The sequence below is a fragment of the Platalea leucorodia genome, assembly GCF_965183815.1.
Source record: "Platalea leucorodia genome assembly, chromosome: 2".
Taxonomy (NCBI): domain Eukaryota; kingdom Metazoa; phylum Chordata; class Aves; order Pelecaniformes; family Threskiornithidae; genus Platalea; species Platalea leucorodia.
The window spans coordinates 31,091,406-31,106,641 of record NC_138824.1 but is presented as its reverse complement, the minus strand read 5'-3'; the positions used below and the strand labels follow the sequence as shown (position 1 = coordinate 31,106,641).

At 40.6% G+C, this 15,236-nt stretch overlaps 1 protein-coding gene across 2 annotated transcripts in view; it reads left to right on the top strand.

The window, feature by feature from the left end:
* The window catches only part of ITM2B (integral membrane protein 2B), a 29,385-nt gene extending 14,624 nt beyond the window's left edge, over nucleotides 1-14,761 (top strand). The window contains exons 2-6 of one of the 2 annotated variants that reach the window (XM_082332548.1): nucleotides 4,269-4,397; nucleotides 6,509-6,712; nucleotides 8,732-8,842; nucleotides 12,583-12,733; nucleotides 14,036-14,761. In XM_082332548.1, coding sequence (XP_082188674.1) covers nucleotides 4,269-4,397; nucleotides 6,509-6,712; nucleotides 8,732-8,842; nucleotides 12,583-12,733; nucleotides 14,036-14,124 — 684 coding nt within the window. In that variant the 3' untranslated portion in view covers nucleotides 14,125-14,761. Of the gene's footprint in view, nucleotides 1-4,268; nucleotides 4,398-6,505; nucleotides 6,713-8,731; nucleotides 8,843-12,582; nucleotides 12,734-14,035 lie in introns of both variants that reach the window. The other variant, XM_082332547.1, reaches the window with a different exon arrangement.
* Nucleotides 14,762-15,236: the final 475 nt, after the last annotated feature.

The window sequence follows — 15,236 nt, the reverse complement described above, 5'->3', positions numbered from 1 at the left end:
ATTTGGTTGTTCTGAAATTCAGCATTTCTTTAAAGAAAAAAAAAAAGTAGCGTTAAAATTGAAAAGAGCAAGAGAATATATGGTCAGTAGCCATTAATAACTGCTAACGTATGCAGGTTTAGGGGGTATTAGCTTTTTTTCCTTTTAATCCACTCCAGAACAGTTAATGCTAATTGTCATAAATATGTTCTTGTGAAGAAGTGCTTTGGTAAATAGTTTGCGGTATCATTTGTCCATGTCAAAAGTTTTTCATGGTTCCAGTAACAAGACAGAGTGCAGCTTTACATTAGCTGCTGTGGTTTCTGATGAAGGGATCTTTACTGAAAACGGCAGTCATCTTGTAACTTCTTTGTGAGAAGATGACAGATTTGAATCTTGCCAATCTCAAATAATAGAGAATTTAATACTTCTCGTTTTCTATCTACAGGACAATTGTTCCTGCAGAGCTTGAAGCTATTCAGGTTGGGAAGTTCTGAACCATTTAATTTTAACACTCTAGGATTTAGTGTGCAAGTGGCAGAGAGATGCTTCTGTTTCATGTCTTGTCCATGGGAAATAGGCTAATCAAATGTTTTCCAATTAGAACAATCAACTCATCAAGGAAACAAGCCAGTATTGGGCTTGCATCCAGTTCCTCCTAAGGCATTTTGCGTCAGAGAAGATTAGTTCTGTGGCATCATCTTAAGGTTGAGGATTCACCAGGGAGTTGGAAGTACATGGGGCAGGGATGAAGCAGAAGAGGGGAAAGAAAAGGACCGGAACAGCAGTGATTAATTATTGCTGCTCACAAAAGTAGAGGTGCATGTTTCTAGAGGTCAATCTTCACCTCAAGTACATGATGCTTTCTTTTGTCAGATACCTCTGGCAGTAGAAAGCTGACCTAGAGAAAAATTAGTCAGTGATGCTGCAATCTCATGTTGTGCTCTGGCTTCAGAAGCCGGCGCCGCTATCTGGGAACAAAGTGTGGTTGTAACTATGTGGGGAGAGGTGCTAATTCAGCATTGTCCCTCTTAGTGGGGATCCACTTTCACTTAATGTTTTTTCTTTCAGACCGTGAGTCACCTGGAAGGAGGGTCAGCATCCGTCGCACTTTCTTCTCTCGCAGTGCGGAGGGTCAGATTTATATAGCGAGGGATGAATTATTCTTTTGGGTCAATTCAGCCCAAACTAAGCTGTCATGGCAACACTACAAAAGCATAGCCACCTTAGCCATGGGACAGCTACTAATATGAGTATAATTTAGCTTCAGTAGGTTATTTATAATAATTTAAGCTGGTTTTAAACTGCTTGATGGTGTACCTAGTTTTCAGATTCAGAAGAGGAAATAAATTCTGTGTTCTCCTTCAACAGCATAAAATGTTTTCAGTGTTACCTAATGCTTGTGGTTCCACTGTACTGAGATGCAATACTTTCATGTACTGACCTAAGCAAGAGGCTAAACTGGGCTTGAACTCTTGCTCTAAATTTGGTCTGCTGTTTTCAGTAGGCTGTGGACAAATCAATGCAATAGGCAACTACAAATATAAAATGTGTTACTGTGCCACCATTAGGGATGCCTTCAGAAATAACAATGATAACATGGAGCTGCTGGTAGAGGATTAAAGAGTTGTATTAAATGTATCATTTACATCTGTCATCTCGTATATCAAAACAAAATTAGGGTGGAATACTGATAAACTTGTCCTTCAGGTTCCTCCTAGCATGGTAAAAGTGTAAAAGTTTCCTTTTTTCTGATTATTTTTGTGGCCTGTACAAAATTAATTTGACATTCACCCCCATTTCCAGGTAGGTGTTCACACTGTGTGTGCCTCGTGCACCATTTCCCAGATGCATATTTTGTAAGCCTGTCTGATGTAAAAATGGAAGAGGCAGTTATTCCACTAATGGATAATTCTGCTTGGAGTTAAAAAAAAAAGGAAGGAAATAAAAGCAGCGCTGGGAAGGAATAAAGATACTCTTTATATTCTGCACTAGGGAGTATTTTGGCATTGTATCCCAGAGCCAGTTTGCTATCCGTTTTTCTGACATTAACTTACAACAGTTTAAATGACAGCTATTTTAAAAAGTTTCAATTAGGTGTCCTGTATGTGTTGAAATATCTAGGGAAATAGTTACCTAATGATACGGGGCAACATAAAAATAAAAATCCTTGTTTTACCTGGTTTAGATTTATAATTGAGGTGATTTATAGAAGAATCCACAGTGAATCTTAACCTGACCTGAAAGTTAATTAGATTACCATGGGTATTACGTTCTATTCTCAGTCTTAGCAAACAGCCAGGTTAAAAAACCCACGCAGCTAGTAATCCTGTAATTCTTTACACTGAATTCCTTAAATAATTAGTAATGTAAAAACATTTAAAAGTTGTTACTTTTGTTTTCATTCTGCTTTTTCAGTCCATGGCAACTGTTTTCTAGCCACTCTCACTTTGCCTTGTAACGTATCCCAGAAATGTTGGTTGGAAGGGGCCTCTGGAAGTCATCTGGTCCAGCCTCCCTTTAGGCACAGGATGGTTGCCAAAGCAAGATCAGCTATGGCTTTGTCTAGTTGAACCATGAAAACCTCCAAAGATGGAGATTTCACAACCTGATTTACTGCGATAGTTTGCACGACAACATAAAACAAAATCTGTGAAATATCTTTGGAGTTCGACTCTAAATATTTCTGAATCAGACTTTGGCAGCTGTTGCCTGGCAGAGAAGCTGCATTGCCACTTCTGTATGAAAGATAATTGCAGTGTACTGTAAAGGTGGGTTTCACATCACCTAATTTTAGCTGCATATGAATTAGGTACCTAGTTCGTTAACCAAGGAATCTCCCTCTATAATCAGTGTTATAGAAGTCCCTCCAATTTGGAATTCCCTCCAAAAGACCCTCTCAGGGCTGGTTGGCATGAGTCATTCTCAGGAAACGCCTCTTTTCCCCCACCATTTACAGGGAGGGTCCCATTTCCATTTGGTGTCAGACTTGCTTAGATGGCTTTGGCCAGATGAGTGGCATTCCTCCCCTCTGGACCAATGCAGGGTGGAGACTACACCTACAACTTTGTTCAAGTGGGAAGTCGTCGTAATTAGCAAATACTGGAAGAAAACCCACATGGGGCAGGACAACGATAGCTATCGATGCTTTCTCAAGCGCTTCCTTCATGCTCTTCCTCCATTTTCTGGTTTGGGGTTTTTTGTTTATTTGTCTGTAATGATTTCACCTCGATCATCATGCTACTCTATTGTTTTTTTGGTTGCAAAGGGGTAATGAATTGCTTTGTATTTATTTGAATTCTGATATTTTCCCAGGATTATCATGGCTTGGAAGAGGGTGATTAAAGGATGGGGGTTTTTTGGTTGGATTTTTTTTTTTTCTTTTTTTTTTGGATGTGAGTTATGTAAACACTTGGGGAAGAAAAGAGCATTGTGATGTGGCTGATAGAGGAAAGATTTTGCAAGCAGCAGTTTATTGCTTAGGATGCCTGTGGGGACTGCATGGTTATGCAAACTAGTGCCCCACAGGGGAAACATCCTGTCATTCCTTTAGCATAACATGCTCAGCAGATCGAGTGAGGCATGGCCAACGCTGTCTCAGAGCAGAAAACTTCCCTAACTACAACTTACAAAGCATCGTTTTTTTCATTCTCACTCTTCTTACTCTGCCAGCAAAGAGGTGGTGAAGTCTCTTTCTTCCTGATAGAACAACAGAGGAAAGGATATATTTTGCTGTTCTTATTGCCTTTGATCTTTCGTTGGTTCTTCAGGTTCACTTAATTGGCGTATACCAAGATAAAAAAGAATCTGACCTTTCTGAATTGGCTTCCTCGCTCTGCTGTTGTTGCATGGAGGCTGCCTGAGAACGGATGTTTTTCTGTCTGCAATCTGTAAAGTGGCTTACTGTGTGTTATTAGGTATCTCGGGAGATTTTATTACGTTTTTCTCTTCCTTAAGACTTAAGTCCGCTAATTTAGTAGGTGACAGTGGCATTAGAAGTGACTGTTAGTACAGGTTTTCCTAAACCTCAATGTAAATAGATGTTTTAAACTTTATGAAATAAAACATGTTTCCAAATAAAATACGTTCCCAAACAATTGTGATAAAGCGTGCATAGCCTTTTCTGATAGATGCGATGTTTGTACTTGGTGGGCCTGAAGTATCTGCTATCATACACGTGTTCAGGGTCTAAGTATCTGCTATCATACGTGTGTTGAGGGTCTGAAGTATCTGCTATCATACGTGTCTTCGGAACGGTGCGTTGAGGGTCTCCCTCCGATGCCTTGCAGGACCCTGAGGATGCTGTGCCTGTTGGGCAGAGGAGGGCCTGGTGCTGGTGCATGTGCTTCGGATTGGCCTTTATGCTGGCTGGTGTGATCCTGGGTGGTGCCTATCTGTACAAATATTTTGCATTCCAGGTAAGTCAAATACATTTTGTTATGGGGGGGTTGTGTTTTTTTCTGTTATGCCTCACATTTAGAAGAGGGAAGAGGAGCAACAGCTTAAACCAAATAGCCTTTCTACTTTTTCTTCTTTCCAAAACTTTTCTTTTGGTTTTCTAAAAGCAAAGTCTATGGCCTGCTCTGAAGTTACGTATCAGCGGGGGAGGGCGGGAGCGAAGCTGGCAAATGAAAGGGAGCAGCACTTTTGAAAACCTTACTTTGCAGAGAAAGGATTATGTCTAAATAGGGCTTGGGTTTAGGAACCCTAGTGGTGTCCCAAATTTTCACCTGCTTTCTCTCCTGTTTCGAAGTGCCAAATACTGGAGGTGGATTAACCCCTTGAAAGCCTCCTTGTTTGACCCCAGATTTCCTGGAAGCACGCGGTCCTGCTAATGCGCGGGAAAGGGGCTGCTTGTCAAAGCAGGGCAGTGACTCTCCTCCTTCCTAGCCTCCACAGGGATAAGAAATACAGGCCCTGCAGGGGACTTGGGAGACGCACAGTCAGCGTGGTTAAGCATGCTCTGTCAAGTCTAATCCGCGCTGACAAGATCAGACCTCTGACAAAATGTATTTTCAGTCTTTAACAAATGGCACCACTGTAAGAGGAGCCCTGTGAAGGCAGCGGTGCCAGGGAAGTGGAGCATTTACCTGAAACATGGGAGATCTGAGTTAAAAATTGTCTTCCTCGGGGGGGGGGGAATTGTCACTGGGCAGCGCTGGATGTGCCGGGCTGTTGCCCAGGTGGTGCGAGCACACCCTCCCTCCTTCAGAAACTGCCGGGGTTGCAAGATTCACAGGGTCAGAAAGGGAGAGTGTAAGCAAAACATGAATCCCTCTAGCCCCCTGGTTAGCGCACATAATCATAAGGTAGAAATTCTGCGTTCTTGTCCCTGCTACCAGGATTTTTTTTTTCCTCATTTTAGTTACTGCTAATGTGGAAGGCAAAGTGATTAAACATGAGAAATTGTAGCTGAACTTGCAGTTTATAGTCTCTTTGGCTATCACGTTAACCTAACTTACAGGGGAGGAGTAGTGTTGCAAACGATGCTTAAATAGCATAGTGTATCTTGGTGGATTAACAAGCTGAGAGTAGCTGAAGGCCTGCTGTATTACTAATGCATGTTTCATCCGTGCTTAGCACCGCGGTGCTCTGCCTTTCACATGCCAGCTAGCTGAAATTGAAAGTGCCGTTTAATTCAAACCTGTGGTGCTTGTTTATGAATCAGATCTGGGTTGAAGGAAACATTCAGGAATTGAGCTAACATTGCACTGAAGACATGTTTTCAATGTAAAACTTGATGGCATGTGTATGTGCATAAGTTGTATCTTTCTAAAACTATCTGGCCTATAAATTTGGTATATGACTTCTTCTGACTCAGAACTTTATTTTATGCTTCGCTTAGGTAACCTGCCATGTGTACTGTGACAGAAAGACACAGATTGGTTGTTTTAAATTCTTTTTATTACCTTTTTGTCTTTTAAAACTGTTCAAAACAAAAAATAATTTATTTTAGAAACTGACTTTCAAAACTTCTGAAGCCTTGCAAAACTAAGCAACTTCACAGAATAATTGAAGTTGGAAGGAGACTCTTGAAGTCATCTGGTCCAACCCCCTGCTGCAAGCAGGACCAAATTCAGAGTTAGATTTGCTTTTTAAAGGTGATTTGGATGATCAATTTCAATGTCGTAAATTGTAATTATTGACTGCAGTTAAATCATAATCTAATAATAATATGCGTGCATATAGACATAGGAACTTCCTTGTCTTTCTAAAAATAAGATGCAATGTGCCACAGGTAACGGATGCAATTCAGAAGACTAGATTTTAAGAACCTGCTTCCAGGATCCTGTTTTCCTTGAACTCAAGGGAAGGACTCCCTCTGGGTTCAGTACAATCAAGGTTTTACCCATGGTCCTGTTGCAGATAGCAACTGGCTCCTACTTTGGTGTACGAATCAAATTAAAGGGAAATATTTCATCTAGTCTGACACGTTTTTCTTCTCTACAGTGCTTTGAGAATATTAGTTTTAAACTTCTAACAAGGCAACTGATGTCTTTGTTGCTGGGTTGTTTACTATTTTTAGCAGGGTGGTGTGTATTTCTGTGGAATAAAGTACATTGAAGATGGCTTAAGTTTACCTGAGCCTGGGGCAGAGGCTCAGAGTGCTCGCTACCACACGATTGAGCAAAATATTCAGATCCTGGAGGAGGAAGATGTTGAGTTTATCAGTGTGCCGGTCCCTGAGTTTGCTGATAGCGATCCTGCTGATATCGTCCATGACTTCCACCGGGTAAGAAATATTTCTGAAGAAGTTGAAAGCATTTAAAACTTGAAAAATGTTCCCCCTCAGTCATTCTGATAAATGTACTCCCTAATTATTGTGGTGGGGGAAAGCAATGGGTGGAGGAGGCAGCAGAAACGTTTTGATCAGCAGCAGGCTGCAAGCAATTATTACCCGGGCATACAAAATACAGCGTTAAATCATGAGGTAGTTTGTAAACCACCATTTGCAAATACGGTTCTGTTTTTAGAAAGGGAAAAATCTTAGAGCTATTTCCTTTCCTTAATATGAGGAAGTAAAGCAAATATTGTTCTTGCTGTGCTGTGTCCACCGAACCAGAATTTGACCAACTGCTGTGGTGCCAAGGAAAGTTTAGAAAGGGCTATCGTAGCTTTGACCTCAACTTGCAGGGCCTGATTGCGTCTGACGTCACTAGGTATGTTCAAGCACCCCCAGAGCTTGGTCTCGTAGCATAACTCAGAAACCCCAAAGCAGCAGCAGAAAGGGAAGGAAGCGACCAGCTGACCGACCATGGAAGAGAGCTCGTTTTCCAGATGCTGTGGGAAGCCTAGCAGAAGCTAAATTCTCCTTGTCCACCACAGGCTACTGTGATTCCTAAAGGCACTGAACCAGGGTATCAAGGCACTTTTAGCTGTTTCTTCCTTTTTTGTGGAAACAACTTTGATTGATAGGAATCGTGGTAATAAATTTTCGGTAAGGCAGTTGACAGGCCTGCAGCTCTCGCTATTAACGACAGAGCTGTAAGACAATTAGAAGCCCTTCTTTTCTGTAGCAGCCTGATGGAAGCTGTCTGATGGCGATGAAATGTTCTACAGCTGATTTTCAGGAAGCTAAATTTCTCTGAACATTTGAAGACTTTGCTTGAATGGCTTTTTTAAGCAAGGCTGAAAAAGAAGAATAGGGGAAGCGTCCTATTTTTTTATGCAAACTTCAGAGTTTCAAGTTTTCCAGGCAAAATGAGTGCTATCTATCAAATATTCATAACCAGATTTGGAGGAAAACATTGCTTGCTTGAGCTATGTCATTTAAAAATATTCCTGAATATATTTAGGGAGCTTCTGTTAAGAGTTAGAGCAAAGTCTCTAGAGGGAAAACCAGAAAAAAAGAAAGCAGTACATAAGAAGTGAATAGGAACAATATAATATTAGAATTTTACCTTTTGATTTAATGGGTTAACCCATTTGCTCTAAAGGTCAGTGCAAGGATCATTTGCCATAGGCACAGCACTTATGGCCATGTAATGAGATTAGTTGCACTGATGATTGCTGTCCTGGTACTATTTTGACTGTTGCGCTCTTGGTGCTCAGTATTTTATATACGTCTGCAGCCTTAGAGCTTTCATCAGCTTGAGATAATGTGATCTTGAGCAAGAACAGAGGCAGTAAAACACAGCTCAGTGAACGGAGCCATAGGATTCGTCGGATAATTCACTGGGCTTTTATGTCTCTCTTTTTATCAAATAATGGCAAATATTGAAGTTCACTATAAAGATAATCCAGCTATGACTAATCATTAACACTTCAAGTCAGTAGTATTTTTGAAAATAAAAGGATTTTTGTTGCATTATCTGTAACAGTATTTTTTTCCTTCTATATTTTGTTCTTACCAGCAGGTTTTCCCCATTACACTTTAACAAAGTATAAAAGCGTGGAGATTAGAGCAGGGTTTTTGCCCTGTTGTTTCAAAATACAGGCACTAGGAAGAAATGAATACTGTACTTGTATCTGAGCTGTTAGGGAATCACCTTTGTAATTTCGTTACTGTAGTGCATTTGAGCTACTTATCACCTGCTGCCTTGCACAAATCCGTGTCATAGATCTAAACTCTCATCGAGACTGGCTTTTATTTCTGCGTTTACTTACCCTCAAATTGGAGTTTGTTGGACAGACTTTATAGGGAACAAAACAATAATTTGAAGAACAACACAAGGCAATAGCAGTTCAGCAAAGTCTGTATGTGAATTTTCTGATCTTGTTATTTTGATTAAAATAAATTTTTCCTCAACAGAGACTCACTGCCTATCTTGACCTTAGCCTGGATAAGTGCTATGTGATTCCTCTGAACACTTCGGTTGTTATGCCGCCAAAAAATTTCCTGGAGCTGCTCATCAACATCAAGGTATGGTTAAATCGTTAAGTAATTTGTTCTTAAAACAGGGAAAAAGGAGAATTTTTTTTTTTTCCCCAGAACTCTGACATTCACACAAGGCTCATGCATTAGAAAGTTAACGGATCACGAGAGATCTTTGCAAAGAGAGAAAAAAAAAAAAAGTCTATAACCTTCTTAGTTAATTAACTACAACCATGAAGGAATTATTAATTCAGAGGAAGGCAAACAAACCTGATTTTATTATTTGATGGTACAAATTTGGCTCACAAAATTGTGTAAATGTGGTGTACCTAGATTCTTTGATAGTAGTCTATGTGTTTTTGTGACTCAAGTTTCCATAAAGCATGTATTTGCTGGACTAAGACTGGTTAGCTGAGAGGCTTGAAGTAGATATACTGGGAAATCCTTCTAACATGGGCATTGTTTAAAGCATAGGTCCCTAGGGTCGGCCCCTACGTGGAACTGAACCAGTGCCTTGAGGGTGATGTACATGAGGTGTGTTGGATCTCCTGTGCATGCTCAGGGAAGTTAGATGTGGCGGGACGTGTGGTGGACTAGCACTGCATGCGAGTTCATGAGGCTTCCAGCAGCCTTAAGATGGATATTCCTGTTTCCAGGGAGGTTTTGTAGGAGTGATCAGGATTTGCATTGCATGATTAGCAAAGCCCATTTAAGCAAGAGGGTTTTTAGTATAGCGAGATTCCTGGTTCTGCGAGCACCAGACCGTCAGAACAAGATTCGTTGCCCTTAAAAACAAGGACTGTGGAAAGGACTGAGATACCACAATCGCTGAACGACCGAACATGAGTCTTCAGAATGATGTTGTGGGAGCTCCTAATCGCTTCCCAGCAGGGTCTGATAATTGAGCACTACTGCCAGGCTTCTGGTGCTGGTGCTGGTGCTGGCTGGCTTGTTGCCACCATGGGGACACGCTGTTCCCCACGCTGTAGTAGTAGTAACTGGGTGAAATGTAATGGCCTGTGAAATTGAGGAGGCCAAAGTAGGTAATCTAATGGTGTCTGTTACTAATTTAATATGAATCATTTTCATCTTTTTTTTAACTCTCACATATATATGCTTTTAATGCAGATTTAAATAGCATTTACCTTGTTTTTCAGCCTTCTGGTTTCTTTACAGAACAGCAAAACACTCTGGGTGGGGAAGAGAGCTGATAAGCTAGCTTATGTCTAAGATTTGGGGAGAGTGTTTTAAATTTTATTTTACTGGGCTTTTGTAACTTTAGAATTGTTAATATCATCTTTGGGTTTGCATCTTTCAAACAAGGCTTTGGAATTAGGACTCCAGGAACCATTTTAGCCATTTCTGAGTGGTTCGTGTATATAAATAAATTTCATGTGAAAAATGACTTCACAAGTCCTCTGCTGCTTTTCTGCTGCCTATTTTGAGACCGGCTATTTAACCACTCTCACTTCCTGTGCATAAGGATGAGGTGGTGGCTGTAAAACTCAGTGACCCCATATTTTTTCACTCTGTGTATGCTGTCTTGTTTCCATTTTTAGTTCACACAAATTCCACTATTAAAATCTGTTAATTTTCTAGTTTGTCATTAGTACTAAATAAAATATGCTTGGTTTACAAGTAAGAGGATAACCAGGCATCACGCATGTAATTGAAAATCTGTGCAAAAGCAAACTGTTTTGATCATTGTCCCCAACAGCTGAGTGCCCTAATTTTATGAGACATCTGTTTAATTCTCATTGTATTAACAAAAAGCTGTGGGCATTTGATGTCTCAGAAAATCAGGCTAAATGTTTTGTAACTGAAATTTGGGAAACTATTCTGCAGATGCATGAAGTGAGTAAATTCCTGTTCACTGTCCTGCAGTCACACTGGTTGCACAAGGAAAAAAAAGTATGAAATTAAAGTGCTTGTTTCATTAAAAAGAAAAAATCGCTATACTTGAAGAGGGCATTTTATGAAACTGGAGGTGCTCTGGGCTGTTCTGTTTTTTTTAAAAAAAGCCATAATTCTAGCCTAAAGAATGACTTCTCTATATATTGATACAGTTTGCTTGAATATGCAGACAGTGAAAGGCCTCCTTTCCTTGGGGAATAAGGCCAAAACCCAGGTATACTTGCTCATTCACCTTGTTCCTGTTGTTGAGCCAGCTGGCCAATTTTAACCGTACGCGATACACAGGATGTCTCAAAGATGATGATATTTGCAGCTATGCTGGGTCCCAGTGCTGGGTGATTGCTCCTGCAGCAGCTGAGCAGAGGAGATTCCTGCACTGAGCTCCCCCTCCTTTTGCGCTCCCTGGGAGGGCCGAGAAGGCCAGGTTCGGGGGGTGGTCCGGGAGGTCCTGCGGTTTGGAGGGCATGAGCCCAGGAGCATCCTCGCGGGCTGCCCCAAGTCCTCAGCACCGCAGCCCACCCTGCCGGTGCCCACCCTACCAGTGTCCCGCAGCGCTCTGGGGCTCCCTTGGGGCTCTCTCCTGAAATTCAAGAGACCAGGGGTTAAGATACAGTAATTTACAGTGATTTTAATTAACAAATAATGAGTGGGATAATTTGGGAGTGTGAAGTCTTCCAAGCTCTTATTTAAAGAAAACAAATTGCTGTTGTTTTCCTCATAGTACGTGCTGAAGAAAATTTTCATAATTTAAAGTGAATTTTATACAGTCCTTTGTTTCTTTACTGAAAAGAGTAGCATTTAATCAACTTCTTCTCAACATGTTGCTTGGACTGAAAAAGTCTTGTTTTGGAATGGAAATTTCAAGCTTTTTATTGTCAATAAAAAAATACAGTGATCTTTCGCCACAGAAGCTGGATTTGTTTCCATAATAAGCGATCATTTTATTTTTAGAAAGCAAGCCACACCTTCTCTACTGCCATAATTTAGAATCACACTAACAGGACTTCTTAAATGAAGTAATATTTCAAAAAAGTTGATGATTATTTACCCGTGGCAGTATTAGGAAATTGGCTGATAGCTAAGTATGTGCAGCTTCAGCCGTGTACAGTGAGGTGTGCACAGAGCCGGATTCCTCCATCATTTCAGCTGTGGCAAAATAGCACTGAAGGGACCAGAAAAGGCTTGGGAAGCCTTTGCATGTCGTCGTGGCTCTTCCCTTTTTCAGTGTATTGCCTTAAAACACCTGATATACCCCCATGGCTTTTTAACACCTTTCCATATAAACAATCGTGGGAGTCACCATAATAACTTAAGGGGCTGGATGGTCTCGTCTTGCATTCGGCTTGAGAGTTGTGACTCACGCTGTGAATATGTTGAAGGCTTCCCAAACCCCGTGGACTGCAGCTGGAGTAGACTGCAGCTGGAGTGCTTCATCAGCAAGAGTGTCTCCGTGTAGAGCACGTTTCTGCCAGCTCCTATTTGGGAGTAGCTCCCACTGAGGTCTGTTGGGCTGTTGTTAATCAAGTGAAAACTTTGGATGGTAAGCGCAGGACTGATCCGTGACAGCGGGTCCTTCTGGAAGGAAACATTTCTTCTCTGCTGAAGACTGACGTTACTGTAGCAGGAGGGCGGTGGACGTATGCACCGGTGGAAGTTTCATGACCTTTTTGAATATAATCATTAGGTATTTCTGTAGTGCAGTGCAGTCACGTGTGCACATTTAGAATAAAATTCTGTGGGTAATACATATTTTGAAAGAATTCAAAGAAGATATGTCACAGCCATGTTAAAGAAACACATTGAAAAGTGTTTCTTGTGTACTTAGACCACGAAGCGGTGGCTTTTGACAGAGCTGTTACATTTTTGTTCAACAGGCTGGAACATATCTGCCTCAGTCCTATTTGATTCATGAACAGATGATTGTTACTGATCGCATTGAAAATGTGGATCAGCTGGGATTCTTTATTTACCGCCTCTGCCGTGGCAAGGAAACCTATAAACTACAGCGCAAAGAAGCCATGAAAGGTAAATGTTCCTCCTGCGATCTTTTGTGTTGGCAGAAAGTTCAATGACGCTTGAGTTCAGTGAATAGGCTTGATTGTGTTGAAAGGAATGACTTTTATTAAAGCAAGGTTGCTTATTGCAGTAACCGGCTCTGTGGGCTTAAGTACATCTGATATTTTCTGTGTAGGTATGGAAATAAGGCGTTTTATTGTGCAAAAGTGCTCAAGGCCCCAGTGAGCTAGGAGCTGCTAAGATATGTGTGTATGCATGGGTTTGTTTTCTGGGGTTCAGGCTTTCATTGATGCTTTTCTTTAATCTTGTTTCTTGATCCACCCCCACCCCCCAAAGCCAACAAAACCTTTAATATATGAGAAGCCATAGCCTTGTAGTCCAAGTACAGAATTGCAGGTTCTTCTTGTCATTAAAGCCATCTATAAATTAGTCCACATCTTCCTATTTGCATCAGTGAAATGTGAGTAAGAGTTGTCTTCGTAGGAGAATTGTAGTGCTTGGTACTCGTTCATGGAAAATGTTTAAAAAACATCATTTGGAAGAGTCTTGAGAAGCTATTAAATACTGCCTTAAAATTTTCACTCAGATTTTACTCAGGCTTGCGGGTTTTGTTTGTTTGGGTTTGGTTTTGGTTTTTTTTAACTATATGCCATGTGCCAGTGCACACTGAAGCAGTTTAATTGCTTTAGTCTTACTGTTGGACCTGACTGCTCGGGAAAACAAGGAAAAGCAATACATTTTATAAAAATAATTTAGAACTACGTTTAAAAATGAAAAGGTCTTAATAGCAAAATCCAGTTCAAAATTCAGCGTGTTGATCCTGTGGGATCATCATCATCAAATGATGAGCATAGGTTGGCATTAGTTCAGCTAAAATTTGGTTAAAATCTGTCTTTCTCCCATTCCAAGATGTTGTTTAAATACTACTACTCCACTCTTTTTTGCCTATGGCAGTTTATTCCTTTGCTGTTCCCTCTCTCATGTTCCCACCAGCGTTTTTACAGATGCACAGAGAGGGAGATTAGGAACTGATCTGGGTTAAAATAGCCAGCGAGGGGTTTGGGCAGGTTGGTTTTAACTAAACCAGCTCTGCGATTTGGTTCACCACACCTTCAGGATCATTGCCTGCTTATCGATTTTTCGAAGTATGAATGTGTCCCTATGTGTGTTTCCCCTGAGAAGGGGGATCAAGGAGGGGTAGTTCTGATTTCTGGTGACATCTTATTATAGCAAATGTAGAACTGTTATGTCTCTGATGTACCTCATCCCCTCTTCTGTTTACCCTCCATTGTTCTTTACTAATACAAACAGGAATTCAGAAGCGCGAAGCCGTCAATTGCCGAAAGATTCGACACTTTGAGAACAGGTTTGCTATGGAAACACTCATCTGTGAACAGTAATGAGGAATATTACTGTTCCAGGAGACTTAACAACTACAGTATGACCCCACCCTTTGTATTCGTGTGCAGTGATTATTTTTTAAAATCTTCTTTTATGTAAGTAGTGGACAGGGCTTTATTGCTGAACACCTTCCATACTTTTCATCTCATGATACATGTAAAATCAATACGTTTTAGTTTTTTCCTTATTTTCAGGTGTGGTGTTCTTATATTTGAATAGCAATTGTATAAAGACTTAGTTGCTAGTGCATTTCATGTGATGAATCTTGAATACTAGGAAGAAGAGAAAGTCTTTGAAATATCCACCAGTTTTTAATTAAGTAAAATTGAAGAGAATTATTAATGTACAAATGGACTGCAAGAGCTACTTCTAACTGTAATATTACCTGCTATATAGTTTGTTACAGCATATAGACAAACCTGTATTTGACTCTCCCTAACAAAGTGCAATTTGTTTTGTTTTTAAAATATTGTCATATTTACCTTTTTAGATTGATTTCTGACTTGATGTTTTAAAATGGCAAGTGTTTGCTGTACCAATCTTTTAGAAAATTAAGAAGTAACTTATGTTACTAACTTGTATATAATCCATGTACGTGCAATGGAAAATAAACCTTATAAACCTGTTTGTCTAAAAGTCTTGTGTTTTCTTTTGCTATTACTGGGGTTTTTTTTTAGAGGAGGGGACTACAGTTAAAATTAATGCTTTTTACTTGCAGTGCTGTTTTTAAAAGCGAGAAGATAAAATGGAAGAGGTGATGGCTGAGAAAAGAAATATGAACAGAGAAGCATGTTTTTCTGTTCCTTTTGCATTTAAAGGCAATATTGCGCCGCTTGCTTAAATTCTGGGGCGGTGTTTCCACAATACATACAATCAGAGCGGAGATGCAAAGCTGACTTAGCCTGTTGTTAATGTCTGAAATCCCTGGCTGGAGTATTTGCCAAATGACGTACGTAATGTAGAGCGTGCCGTGCGTCAGGCTGACCCCGCTGAGAGCCCGGAGCGTTCGCTACCTGCAGGGCTTTGCATTTCCCTCTGTTCAACTTCACGGCATTCCTGTCAGCCTGTGCCACGGAGCTGCGCCCGTTCAGCTGGAGCTAGAGTAGCTCAA